Raw genomic sequence first — 13900 nt, 5'->3', positions numbered from 1 at the left:
CATGGTCCACTGAGTTTTGTATTTTTTAGTAGAGATGGGGTTTCGGCATGTTGGCCAGGCTGGTTTCAAACTCCTGGGCTCCAGAGATCTGTCCACCTTGGCCTCCCAAAATGCTGAGATTACAGGCATTAGCCTCTGCACCCGGCCCATAAAATTCTTAACACAGGAATAAGTTTTCATGACTTTGGATTTGGCAATGTGTCTGTAACTCGGGGCCTCAGTTTTTAAAATATGTTTTAATCACCTTATTTTTCTTCCTTCCCTCCTCTCTTACCCCTTAATTCCTTCCCTCTCTAGACACTCTCTTCCAGCAATGCATGCTTATCTAATTATGCTCTTACTTAAGTAATTCCAGAGGTTAGGCCAGGCACTGTGGCTCACGCCTGTAATCCCAGCACTCTGGGAGGCCGAGGCAGGTGGATCACGAGGTCAGGAGTTTGAGACCAGCCCGACCAACATGGTGAAACCCTGTCTCTACTAAAAACACAAAAATTAGCCGGGCATGGTGGCAGGTGTCTGTAATCCTGGCTCCTCAGGAGGCTGAGGCAGGAGAATCACTTGAACCCGGGAGGTGGAGGTTGCAGTGAGCCGAGATGGCACCACTGCACTCCAGCCTGGGTGACAGAGCAAGATTCCATCTCAAAAAAAAAAAAAAAAAAAAAGAAGAAGAAATTCCAGAGGCTAATCTCAAACAAACCAGGCACTGTAGAATCCTCCTGCTCAGGAGGAGTGGCAAGCAACTAGGCTACCACCAGCGCCAACCAGACCTCCAGATGGGTAACCACCCAAACAAAGACACACAGACCCTGCACCACTCCCACATGTCTCCCATACCAAGCTGCCCTTTAAAAACCCTACGGTAATTTCTTATTTTTTTTTTTTCTGAGACGGAGTCTTGCTGTGTTGCCCAGGCTGGAGTTCAGTGGCGTATTCTCGGCTCACAGCAACCTCTGCCTCCTGGGTTCAAGCAATTCTTCTGCCTCTGCCTCCCAAGTAGCTGGGATGACAGGCGTGCACCACCACACCCGGCTAATTTTTGTATTTTTAGTAGAGATGGGATTTCACCATGTTAGCCAGGCTGGTCTTGAACTCCTGACCTCAAGTGATCGGCCTGCCTTGGCCTCCCAAAGTGCTGGGATGACAGGTGTGAACCACCGCACCCGCCCCCTATGGCAGATTTTAAAATTTAAGATGTTCTTTGTGCTAACAGTCCACCATCTTCTCAGTTCTGCTGGCTTTCTGGAGAAACCTGCCTTGCTCTCATCCACCCTCGTCTCTTCTGTCGGGCTTTCGAGTGGCAGGCAGCCAACCCTGGGCTCAGCTACAGACTCTTTGATACGCTATCAAAAGCCCAAACAAAAAGAAAAAAATAGATAAACTATATTTTTTTCAAAATTAAAAACCTTTGGGCATCAAAGGACATTACCTACAGGTGAAAAGATAGCACGCAGAATGGGAAAAATATTTGCAAATCATAGACCTGATAAGGAATTAATATTCAGAATATGTAAACACAACACACGAAAAGATGATCAACATCATTTGTCCTTAGGGAAATGCAAGTCAAAACCACAAAATTAGACACTACTTCACATGTTTAGATGGCTAAAAAAAAAAAAAAAATAACAAGCGTTAGTAAGGATGTAGAGAAATCGGAACCTTCTTACATTGGTGTTTGGAATGTAAAATGGTACAGGTGCTATGAAAAATCATCAGGCAGTTTCTAAAAAAATTAAACACAGAATCATCCTGTGACACAGCGATTCCAAAAGAGTCCCTATTTTTCAATTCCAAAAGTATTGAAACAAGTATTTGTACACCAATGTTCACTGCAGCATTATTCACAATAGCCAAACGGTGGAAGCAGCCCAAGTGTGCACTGATGGCTACATAAAGTGTGGTCTACCCACACAGTGGGAAATCATTCAGCCCCAAAGAGGATGGAGATCCTAACACATGCTACAACACAGATGAATCTTGAAAATACTATGCTACAAAACGCCAAAGGGTATTTATGATTCCACTTACATGAGGTACTTAGAATAGGCAAATTCACTGAGACAGAAAGTACGTTAGAGGCTACCAGGGACTTGAAGTAGGCAGGATGGGTACTCTTCAATCATACTCACACTGCCCTTCAATCATTCAGCCATCTGTGTAAAAAGACCAAGTACCAGTACTGCTTAATGGCTACAGTCTCTGGAAAGACGAAAAGCTTTTAGAAATAGTAGTGTTGCTTGCACAACTTGGTGAATGCAATGAATGCTGCTGCAGTGTATACTAAGAAATGGCTGAGATGGCTAATTTTACGATATATATACGTACCCACAACAAAACATTAATTACCTGTGTGTCTTTTACCCATTTTCTTGCTCATCTATAAGAATATCTCTAATGCTTTTTAAGGCAATTAAATCTTTGTAATATATATTGCAAAGTTTTGCTTCTTCAGATGTCTGGTTTATCTTTTCTGCTCAATACCCAATCTCACTGAGAATCAGGACTATAAAACTGGACTGTCAACATGAACTGCAGAGCACCATTCTAGCTACACACTTAACACTTGCCCGATTTTCTTCACACCACCACCAAGGCAATCAGCTTTCCAAGCGAAGTGCCAAGAACTGCTCCTACCCATTTTACTCTTCAATTGTACCCACACTGCCCTTCAATCATTCAGTTATCTGTGTAGAAAGATCAAGTATGAGCACTGAGTAGAATTTGAACTCAAGAAATATCGGAAAAAGAACAGATTGAAAATCTTAACTTTTTTTTTTGGAGACGGAGTCTTGCTCTGTCAGTGGCATGATCTTGGCTCACGGCAACCTCCGCCTCCTGGGTTCAAGTGATTCCCCTGCCTCAGCCTCCCGAGTAGCTGGGATTACAGGCGCACACCACCATACCCGGGTAATTTTTTGTATTTTAGTAGAGACAGGGTTTCACCATGTTGGCCAGGATGGTCTCGATCTCCTGACCTCATGATCCGTCTGCCTTGGCCTCCCAAAGTGCTGGAATTACAGGCGTGAGCCACCACTCCCAGCCTCAAAATCTTAACTTTTAAAGATAAGCCTGAAAAGCCTTAAAATTTTAAAATAATAGTTAAGAGTACATCAATACAGTTTTATTGTTCAGCTACATTAAATGGGTGGGAAGATGGTGATTTTATCCATTGAGAATATATGCATATTCTTTCGGGCAAAATAATAACAAAAGGAAAACTATTGTATACCACTTTGTAAGAGCTTCTGTCTTCTGTAAAGGCATAATTAAAACTGAAAAAATTAAAGATGAGACAGCACAGTTAAGCTTGCATGAATGGGGGGAAAGAAAAGGAATCTTAGTCAATAGCATGAAGAACTGCCTAAAAGAAAGCAATATATTTGGTTCTAGAATAAGCATCAGGGACAGGCGCGGTGGCTCATGTCTGTGATCCCAGCACTTTGGGAGGCCGAGGCGGGCGGATCACGAGGTCAGGAGATCAAGACCATCCTGGCCAACACAGCGAAACCCTATCTCTACTAAAAATACAAAAAATTAGCCAGGTGTGGGGGTGCGCACCTGTAGTCCCAGCTACTCAGGAGGCTGAGGCAGGAGAATTGCCTGAACCCGGGAGGCAGAGGCTGCAATGAGCTGGGATCATGCCACTGCACTCCAGCCTGGGCGAGAGAGTGAAACTCCGTATCAAAAAAAAAAAAAAAAAAAGAATAAGCATCATATGAAGAGTTATTATAAACAGCAAATGAATATGCTAATTTTATCAGTAACGGGTCATGGGAACAAAAATGATCCTTATTTGTGTGTGTGCATAAAAATGGTGGTAAATGCATTATTCAACATAGCCCTTAAAAACACCACTTTCAAATGGGCCAGACAAAAATGTACATAAACAGAGAAAAAAGACAAATAGATAAATGATTAACAACTGGAGAATCGGGGTGAAGGTATATGAGAGTCTATCTAATTCTTACAACATTTCTGATAATTTCTAAAAAGCAGTGGAGACTAGAAAACTACCTTTTACATTAACATAGTTATAAATCTAATGCTAGTTATCAATGAAATTTGAGCTAATTGATGAGAATATTTTTTTTTTTTTTTTTTTTTTTGAGACGGAGTCTCGCTCTGTGGCCCGGGCTGGAGTGCAGTGGCCGGATCTCAGCTCACGGCAAGCTCCGCCTCCCGGGTTTACGCCATTCTCCTGCCTCAGCCTCCTGAGTAGCTGGGACTACAGGCGCCCGCCACCTTGCCCGGCTAGTTTTTTTGCATTTTTTAGTAGAGACGGGGTTTCACCATGTTAGCCAGGATGGTCTCGATCTCCTGACCTCGTGATCCGCCCGTCTCGGCCTCCCAAAGTGCTGGGATTACAGGCTTGAGCCACCGCACCTGGCCTGATGAGAATATTAAGAACAATTTTCAATAGCCCCAGATTTAATTTACTGATAATTGTTACCCTTTACTTCAAGAGGTGTGCTTCATTCATTCACTCATTCAACAAACAGTTATTGAATGTGGCCACTATGTTTCCGGAACCTTTTGAGTTTTAGGAGCATGGCAGTATACAAATACAGATGAAATCCCTGAATTCCATGGCTTTGTATGGAGTCATGTAAATCCAAAAAATTGTCCAGGGTTTTGCCATGTATTAGGAAACTGCATGATGGCCCTAGGATTTATAAATTTGACTTCAAAATTCCAGAAGTAGTCTATTTCTTGGTAGCCAAAGTTTCCTTTAATTAGTGAGCCAAACTAAAAGGCAGGCCCCTATTCTACCAGATCATATACACTACAGCAACAGTTCAAAATTTTTGTTAAAAAAATAAAAAAATTGGTCTGGCACAGTGGCTCACACCTGTAAATCCCAGCACTTTGGGAGGCCAAGGGTGGAGGATCACTTAAGCCCAGGAGTTCAAGGCCAGCATGGGCAACATAGGGAGACCCCATCTCTACAAAAAATTAAAATATTAGTCGCAGTAGAACACACCTATAGTCCTATCTACTTGAGAGGCTGAGGTGGCAGGGCTGTTTGAGCCTGGGAGGTCAAAGCTGCAGAGAACCATGATTATGCCAATGCACTCCAGCCTGGGCAACAGAGAACTTGTCTCAGAAAAAAAAAAAAAAAGGAAATTAAGCAATATACAGTATTAGAATTTAATTCTCTGCTTACTCTATTACGCCAAATAAATTATAAATAATAATTTGGAATAGTGGTGTATGCATGTATTTCCACAGTTCTTATGTTAGTTATTCACATATATAGTTAGAATCAAGAAATATTATGAACTAGTAAAAAGTGAATCAATTCTAAGTGTTTCTGATTATAGACTATAGACTAGACTATAAGGAGGCCTAACAAACCACTAGCAGGGCCCTTAAGTTTGTCAATGGCTAGGTGGCTAACTAACCGGCTGGTTCACTCAGCAGTGAAGAGAAAATTGCCATAGTCCTGTTCCGCTAACACCTTTTGTATTAGTCCATTTTCATACTGCTATGAAGAAATACCCGAGACTGGGTAATTTATAGAGGAAAGAGGCTTAATTGACTCAGTTCATGATGGCTGGGGAGGCCTCAGGAAACTTACAATCATGGTGGAAGGCAAAGGAGAAGCAGGCACCTTCTTCACAGGGTGGCAGGATCGAGAGAGTGCAAGCAGGGGAAATGCCAGACGCTTACAAAACCACCAGATTGAGACTCACTATCGCAAGAACAGCATGGGAGAAACCATTCCCATGATCCTACCTCCACCTGGTCCTGCCCTTGACAGGTGGGGATTATCGGGAATACAATTCAAGATGAGACTCTGGGTGGGGACACAGCCAAGCCATGTCACCTTTAATCTTATAAATCACTCCTTCACAAGAGCACCTAAAAATGCAAGAACTTGAATTTTAACTCACAGCACTAAAGCCTAATTGCCTTACACATAAAAGTTTCTTAGTTTCACCCTTTTTAGACTGGTGAGGCTTTAGGTACACAGTGCTTATAATTCTTTGAGGCTGGCAAAATTAAACACTGTATGAATGAGAATCATCTTAATTCTAAAGATTTTTATCCTTTTAGCCAATTTTTTTTTTTTTTTTTTTTTTGAGATGGAGTCTCCCTCTGTCGCCCAGGCTGGAGGGCATCGCCCAGGCTGGAGGGCAGTGGCACAATCTCATCTTACTGCAAACTCCGCCTCCGGGGTTCAAGCAATTCTCATGCCTCAGCCTCCCGAGTAGCTGAGATTACTGGCGCTCGCTACCTCGCCCAGCTAATTCTTGTATTTTTTTGTATTTTAGTAGAGACGGGGTTTCACCATGTTGGCCAGGCTGGTTTCGAACCCTGACCTTGTGATCCGCCCGCCTCAGCCTCCCAAAGTGCTAGGATTACAGGCATGAGCCACTGCGCCCGGCCCTAGCCAAATATTTTTCAAATACCTCCCGTGTGCCAAGTATTTGTGTTACACGCAAGTGATACAAAATAGTCTAACAGTGGCTCCTCCTTTCACCTCAAGGTGCTTACAATATATTTGGAGAAATTATACATAAAACATTTCCATCTTTATTGCAATTAACAATATTAATGACATCAGATCTTAATTACTTAACTCCCCACAGACAGGAAAAGTTTCCCCTGTTAGAAACTGTGTATGCTTCAATTAATCTCGATATTGTCCGGACCTAACACAGCACCTGGCATACAGTAGTTGATTTAAAAACTGATGAAGAATGAATAGGCAAAAACATGACACAAGGCAGCATATGACCAATGGGAAGTAACAGACAATGAAAAGAACACAACATAGAGAATGACCACTGTGGCGCCCTTTGGTTACCTCACATCCATCTACTGAAACAGATTATTTTCTTCTTGTCCATGTTTCCCCCTTGGATTAAAGGAGCCCACATAAAGCAGAAGAGACAAAGAAAGAACGATAATGGCGTAAATGCCTTCATAGAGGTCAATACAAAAAGTAAAAAGCGCAGAGATGAGAAGCAGCTCCTCACTCTGCAGAGGTTAGGGTCAAAAAAAGCTTTCCCAGAGAACTACACCCCGAGGCCTTGGAAGATGGAGTAAGATTTCACCAGAAGAAGAGGGCAGAGAACTGTCCAGGCCAGGAGAACAGGAAACACCAAGGCATGGTGTGATGAATTTCAAGTATGTCTGTGTGGCTGCGATCTATACAACGCATAGGGGAGGGAGGGATGATGCTGATCAGGTTATGAAGGCCTTTAAATGCCACCCTCTGGGTAAGACTGAGATTTTACTCCGAGGGCAAATGAAAATTCCGGAAGATTTTAAACCAGGGAGTTAGTTACGGTTTTGGAAAACACTGCAACGATGGCGTGGACAGTGGACCATGACGAGAAGCATTACTTCACTATCACATCACTCCAAAGGGCAGCAGCTCCAACCATACGCCCAAATACTGGCGACTACAGAAGTCCTTCACCAGCTGCCTGCAGCCTTGTGATCACCACACACCACATCCCAAACGGCTTCGTCCTTAGGCCAAAGCAATCCTGCAAAATTTGCTGAAGCTTCCCTCCCAGACTCGATCCTAAGCGTGCACTCGGAAACGTCACTTCGCTTTTCCCACGATTTCGCGTGCTTGCATTGAACTCTCACATTCCTCCCCTGCTCCTGTTTTGGGTTCGCCCGCGCTGTTTCCAGCTCGCGTCCTCCCCGTCGGGCCCGCAGCTCCCCGCCCATCCCCGCGCCGGGGCCCCTCCACGTACCCCCTCGGTTTTCATGTCCAGGATCTTCTCCACCTCGAACACATCCTCTCCGTCCTCCTCACTGTCGCCAAAGGCCTCCGCTCCTCTCGCGGCTGCGTCATTATCCTCGCCCACGACTCCAACTCCTTCGACTTCGGCCAACTCCTCAGTGCTGTCGGCAGCTGTCACTGGAACTGCGGTCACACTCGCTCCCTCCGCAGCCGGCTCCATCCCAGCAGCTCCGCAAACCGCCGTGGAAAACCCGCCGCGACACACACCCCAGCAGCTCCTCGCGTTCCGCGCTCGGCCCTACTCCACATCAGCGGCGTAACGGAAGCCGACCAATGGCGGGCTTGGACCCTAGAGTGACAGGAACAGAAACCAGTCGTGGAAAGGCGGGCGCGGCGCAGCTACGCGGAGCCCGCGGGAAGCAGGTGGGCGGGGCAGGGAGGGCACCCGAGGCGGAAGAGCGTAGCGGCGGTTTGTAGCTGTGGCGGAAAAGGTCAAGGACGGGAGGGGAGCTGGCGAGGCGGGCGAGGCGGCCGAGCCGTGCGACGCTGGGGAGCAGGAGGGTCGTTCGGGCGGAGGGCGGCCCAGGGCTGAGGACGGCCCGGAGGAGCTGACAGTGGCTGATGCCCCGGCAAGGAAGCCTCAGGTGCGGACGCCGGCAGGGCCGGAGCCGCGGACTTTCTAGGAAAGGGAACCCCGCTGCTGCGGAAACCCCAGCCAAACGGACCGGCTTCCCAGAAGTCATATAGGATTTTGATAGGTTTAGCACGTGTGGATGATCCACTCAAACATAACTCATAGTGTTCGTATATTTTAATGAGTGTTGTTTAAAGACAAGGAAACGGAGCGGCCCAAAAAGCATCCGTTTTTCAAGTTCTAGCGCCCTTTGCGTTTTCGTTGAAAATATCGGAGAAGGACGTAATGAAAAGTATTTGTTCACGTTGCGAAGAGTTGACAAAAATTACGCCACCCAAAGTTAGCGAAATAATGCTAGGAAGATACACTTAAGGATAATGTATTTTTCTCACTTTGAATTTCGGATATGCAACTGAAATCTTTATGGGCATCAAACTTTCTGTTTTGTTTCTTTGAACAGTGGACTTAATTTGTAAGATAAGCCTCATTGTCAAGTCTCTGAGCTTTAACTGAAGAATAATCGATGGTCCGGCAAATCCTTTCGCAGAGAATCACGAGATCTTCGAGTGGACTCAATGATATTTTTTTTCACTCAGCTTTAATCAGATAGTACTCGATGATACACTGTTGAGCTTATTAAATGCATCCTATGTACCATCACTACAGAAGGCATTAGTAACAGAAATACAAAGATCAGTAGAGCATAGTATGCCTTCCTAGGACCCACAGGAAGGAGTCCCAGGAAGACACACCAATACTAACAATTAGGTATTTTAAAACTGTAAAAATATTACCCATATAATTATTTGATGGGAGAAAGCTCATTTTTACAGAATTCCAGATAAATATACAAGAAAAGTTGGAATTAGAAAAATCACAATAATGTGTGCACAAGATCTAGGGAACAAAGCATTATAGGAAAGGGTGATCAGGAACTGGATATTCACAAGGCACTATAGATCCACAGATTACTTGTTGGTTGTAGGGGAAATCTAGCTTCACATTTGAAAGTCCACGGATCAATGTTAGCATTATTAAAAGTGGAACAACCAGACTGTATGCTTTCTGTTGAGGGAAATGTTGATCCTTAATATGCTCAGGCCTTTAAGTGTAATTTCCAGTTACAGGAAAGAAGAAAGGGGAAAGAGGAAAAGGAAACAGACAAATCCAGAATGTGGGATATCCTATTGGACAACTGACTGTTTCTTCCAGTTAAAGGTAAAAGAGGGAGGAGAAGATTGTTCTAGATTTATAACAATTTGAGATGAAAAACATGGCAACATTTAAAATATTTTAAATCTTAATGGGTTTATTATACTATTCTCTGCTTTTATGTGTTTTGAAATAAAATTTAAGTACATATATTCATGATAAAATTTTCAATTAAAAAATACATAAGGCCAGGCCCAGTGGCTCACACTTGTAATCCCAGAACTTTGGGAGGCTGAAGTGGGAGGATCATCTGTGCTCAGGAGTATGTGACCAGGCTGAGCAATGTGGCAAAATTGTCTCTACCAAAAATACAAAATATTGGGCATGGTGGTGCATGCCAGTGGCCCCAGCTACTCGTGAGGCTGAGAGGTAGGAGGATCCTGGGAGGCAGAGGTTGCAGTGACCTGAGATTGCACCACTGCACTCCAACCTGGGTGACAGAGTGTGACCTTGTCTCAAAAATATATATATATGTATGTGTGTGTGTGTGTCTGTCTGTCTGTCTGTCTGTCTGTCAGGCACAGTGACTCATACCTGTAATCCCAATCCCAGTGAGTGATTTGGGAGGCTGAGGTGGAGGATCACCTGAGACCTTGAGGCCAGGGGTTCAAGACCAGCCTGGGCAATATAGCGAGACCCCATCTCTACAAAGATAAAAAAAACAAAACAAAAACTAGCTGGGCGTGTTGGCACACACCTGTAGTCCCAGCTATTTGGAGACTGAGGCAGGAGGATTGTGGCTTGCCTGAGCACCACTGCACTCCAGCCTCGATGACACAGAGTAAGATCCTGTATCAGTCCTTCTTCATACTGCTATAAAGAACTGCCAGGGACTGGGTAACTTATAAAGGAAACAGGTTTAATTGACTCACAGTTCGGCTTGGCTGGGGAGGCCTCAGGAAATGCCGAGACCAGCTCAGTCGAGCTATTTATGAAGCAAAATCAAGAATACTTGGTTAATAATTTGACATGGCAGGAGAGGGCAGAGGTAAGGATGATTCCTAAGTTTCTAGTTTAAGTACTGTATGGCAGCAGGTGTTATCTTTTTGTTGTTTAAGGAACACGGTGGTAAACCAGGTTTTGGAGAGGAAGATCAAAAAAGTCCAGTTTTGGGCCAGGCATGATGGCTCACACCTGTAATCCCAGCACTTTGGGAGGTCCCAGGTAGGTGGATCACCTGAGGTCAGGAGTTTGAGATCAGCCTGGTTAACATGGTGAAACTCCGTTTCTACTAAAAATACAAAAATTACCTAGGCATGGTGGTGCGCACCTGTAATCCCAGCTACTGGGGAGGCTGAGGCAGGAGAATAGCTTGAACCTAGGAGGTGCAGGTTGCTGTGAGCCGAGATCGCACCACTCCACTCCAGCCTGGGCAACAGAGTGAGACTCCATCTCCAAAAAACAAAACAAAAAAGTCCAGTTTTGATGTACTTAGGAAGTAACAGTGTGCTAAGCAATATAAGCAAGATGAAGAATAGGAAACCCCAGACCCCCATCCTCCCACAGAGACATCAACTTAACAACATCATGTGGACAAAACTGCCTTTCTGAGAACTCCAAAAACCAGTCGAGAGTTTGCAGTACCCAAAGGTGCACAAAGCCAAGAGATGCAACAGGTAGGAAACTGTGTGGCATTTTACTTGCCATTGGTAAAGATAAGCAAGGACAATTGTCATAGTTACAGCAAGACAAGTGGGGATTTACAGTCAAAGAGCAGAGTGCAGGGCGGTGGTGGGGTGGAGGCGGGCATTGGATGGAAAATTACTAAGAGGCAACGTCAAGGGAAGGGTGACATTCTGGTAAAACTGATGTGACAGGATTCTTGCTGAAGGCAGGCCAAGGGTGATCGAATGTCATCTGGAGGATGATGAATTTGATTAGATGTCAAGAGTGTAGGATTCTTGCTAAAACTGCAAGAAACAGTTTTGTGATGCAAAGAAGAATACAGGAGCTCAAAGGTCGAGTCCTGGTTAAGTAGAGGGTTCAGAGGAATCTGACTAAAGTGTGGTCAAGGAGAGATTATTTGTCATCCTAGCTATTCCCTATCCCTAGCACATTGTGGTATAATTGGGAGAAAATTGCCAATCCTCTTCTCCCTCAAGAGAGAAAAAGAGAAGGGAACCAACCATGAGTCCAATGCACAGGCCTTTTGACAGTTTGCCTAAGGAGCAGATTTCTATCTCTCCTGACTTGCAGTGCTGATGGGAAGAGCGGGTTAAATGCCAGGCTGGGATCACAGAGATCAAAGGTGAGCGCCACAGCTGCTTACGGCAACAGTAAGACTGTAGTACCACAGACAGACACTAAGGGGAGCAAGAGATTATGGGCTGCAGAAAAGAGGCAAGCAAACCTTTAATTGAGGAATTATATACACAGCCCAGAGAAGACCTATTGCCAAAAAAAAGTTGGAAAAAGCCCTAGAATCTCTAGCTGGTTGACTGGTGAATGTCTTACCCTGTATAAAGCCAACCTGAAATGCCCAAAGCTTACAAAAAGATTGCAAGGCATACAAAGCAGAGAAACATGGCTCAAAGAAACAAAATAAATCTCTAGAAACCGAACCTAAAGATAGGGAGTTCTGTTAATTACCTGACAAATAATCCAAAATAAGCATCTTAAAGATGCTGAATGAGGCCGGGCGCGGTGGCTCAAGCCTGTAATCCCAGTACTTTGGGAGGCCGAGATGGGCGGATCACGAGGTCAGGAGATCGAGACCATCCTGGCTAACATGGTGAAACCCCATCTCTACTAAAAATACAAAAAAAAAAAAAACTAGCCGGGCGAGGTGGCGGGCGCCTGTAGTCCCAGCTACTCGGGAGGCTGAGGCAGGAGAATGGCGTGAACCCGGGAGGCGGAGCTTGCAGTGAGCAGAGATTGCGCCACTGCACTCCAGTCTGGGTGACAGAGCGAGACTCCGCCTCAAAAAAAAAAAAAAAAAGATGCTGAATGAGCTAAAAGAGAACATACACCACAAAACAAAATCAGGAAAACAATGCATGTACAAAATGAGGATATCAACCAAGAGACAGAAACTATAGAAAAGAACCAAATGAAAATTCTGGAGCTGAAGAATATAATAACGGAATGGAAGAATTCACTGGAGGGTTCATACTTGATCAAAGAGAAGAGTCAGTAACTTTGAAAACAGTTCATTTGAAATGATTGCGTCAGAGGGAAAAAAATGAAGAAAAATGAAGGGAACTTAAGGAGCTTATGGGACGCCATCAAATGAAACAACATATGGATTATGGAAATCCCAAACATAGAAGAGAGAAAGCGTTGAGATCCTACCTGAAGAAATGATGACCCTGTGTTAGTCCGTTTTCATGCTGCTGATAAAGACATACCTGAGGCTGGGCAGTTTACAAAAGAAAGAGGTTTATTGGACTCACAGTTCCACGGGGCTGGGGAGATCTCACAATCATGGCGAAAGGTGAAAGGCACATCTCACATTGTAGAAGACAAGAGAAGGGAGCTAGTGCAGGAAAACTCCTGTCTTTTAAAAAAAAAAAAAAAACCATCAGATCTCATGAGACTCATTCACTATCACGAGAACAGCACAGGAAAGACCCTTGTAATTCAATCACCTCCACCGGCTCCTCCCGCAACACGTGGGAATTGTGGAAGTTACAATTCAAGATGAGATTTGGGTGAGGACACAGCCAAACCATATCAGACCCCAAATTTCCCAAATTTGAGGAAAGAAATTGCCATACAAATTCAAGAAGCTCAACAAACTCCAACAAAAATAATCTCAGCGAGCCCCACATGGAGTCATGCTATGATCACACATTGTCAAAATTGCAAAGAGAGTCTTGAAAGCAACAAAAGAAAAGTGACTGAACATATGCAATGGAGCTCCTATAAGATTATCAGCAGATATCTCAGCAGGAACCTTAATGGCCAGAAGGGAGCAAGATTATATACTCCAAGTAATTTTAAAAACAAAGAAAAAAACCCTTTGCCAGCCAAAAAAACACTTGAACAAAACTTCATTCAAAAATGAAGGAGAAATTGTCTTTCCCAGATAAACAACAGCTGAGGGAGCTCATTGCCTGTAGACCTGCTCTACAAAGAATACTGAAGTGTCCTTCAAGTTGAAATGAAAGCATTCTAGAAAGCAATATAAGGACATAGGAAAATATAAAGCTTCCTGGTAAAGGTAAACATATAGACAATTTTAGAACCATGTAGTATTGTAATGTTTATGTGTAAGTCAATTTTAATTCTAATATAGTATTTAAAAGATAAAAGCATAATATAACTATAAATCTATGTTAATACACAATTTCAAAAGACGTTAATTTGTGACATCAATAATAAAGTGGCAGCAGGAGATATAAAAAGGA

General features: G+C 43.9%; 1 protein-coding gene across 6 annotated transcripts in view; it reads right to left on the bottom strand.

Moving 5' to 3' along the window:
* MPHOSPH8 (M-phase phosphoprotein 8) overlaps positions 1 to 8066 on the bottom strand; it is a 48199-nt gene extending 40133 nt beyond the window's left edge. For 2 of the 6 annotated variants that reach the window (XM_033197088.1, XM_033197097.1), the window contains exon 1: positions 7716 to 8064. In XM_033197088.1, the coding sequence (XP_033052979.1) occupies positions 7716 to 7925 (210 nt within the window). In that variant the 5' untranslated portion in view covers positions 7926 to 8064. Of the gene's footprint in view, positions 1 to 7715 lie in introns of all 6 variants that reach the window. The other 4 variants (XM_033197107.1, XM_033197132.1, XM_033197113.1 and 1 more) reach the window with 3 other exon arrangements.
* Positions 8067 to 13900: the final 5834 nt, after the last annotated feature.

This window comes from Trachypithecus francoisi, unplaced genomic scaffold, assembly GCF_009764315.1.
Source record: "Trachypithecus francoisi isolate TF-2019V2 unplaced genomic scaffold, Tfra_2.0 Contig01676, whole genome shotgun sequence".
NCBI classification, from domain to species: domain Eukaryota; kingdom Metazoa; phylum Chordata; class Mammalia; order Primates; family Cercopithecidae; genus Trachypithecus; species Trachypithecus francoisi.
The sequence above is the reverse complement of the archived record's forward strand: the minus strand, read 5'-3'. Positions and strand labels throughout refer to the sequence as shown.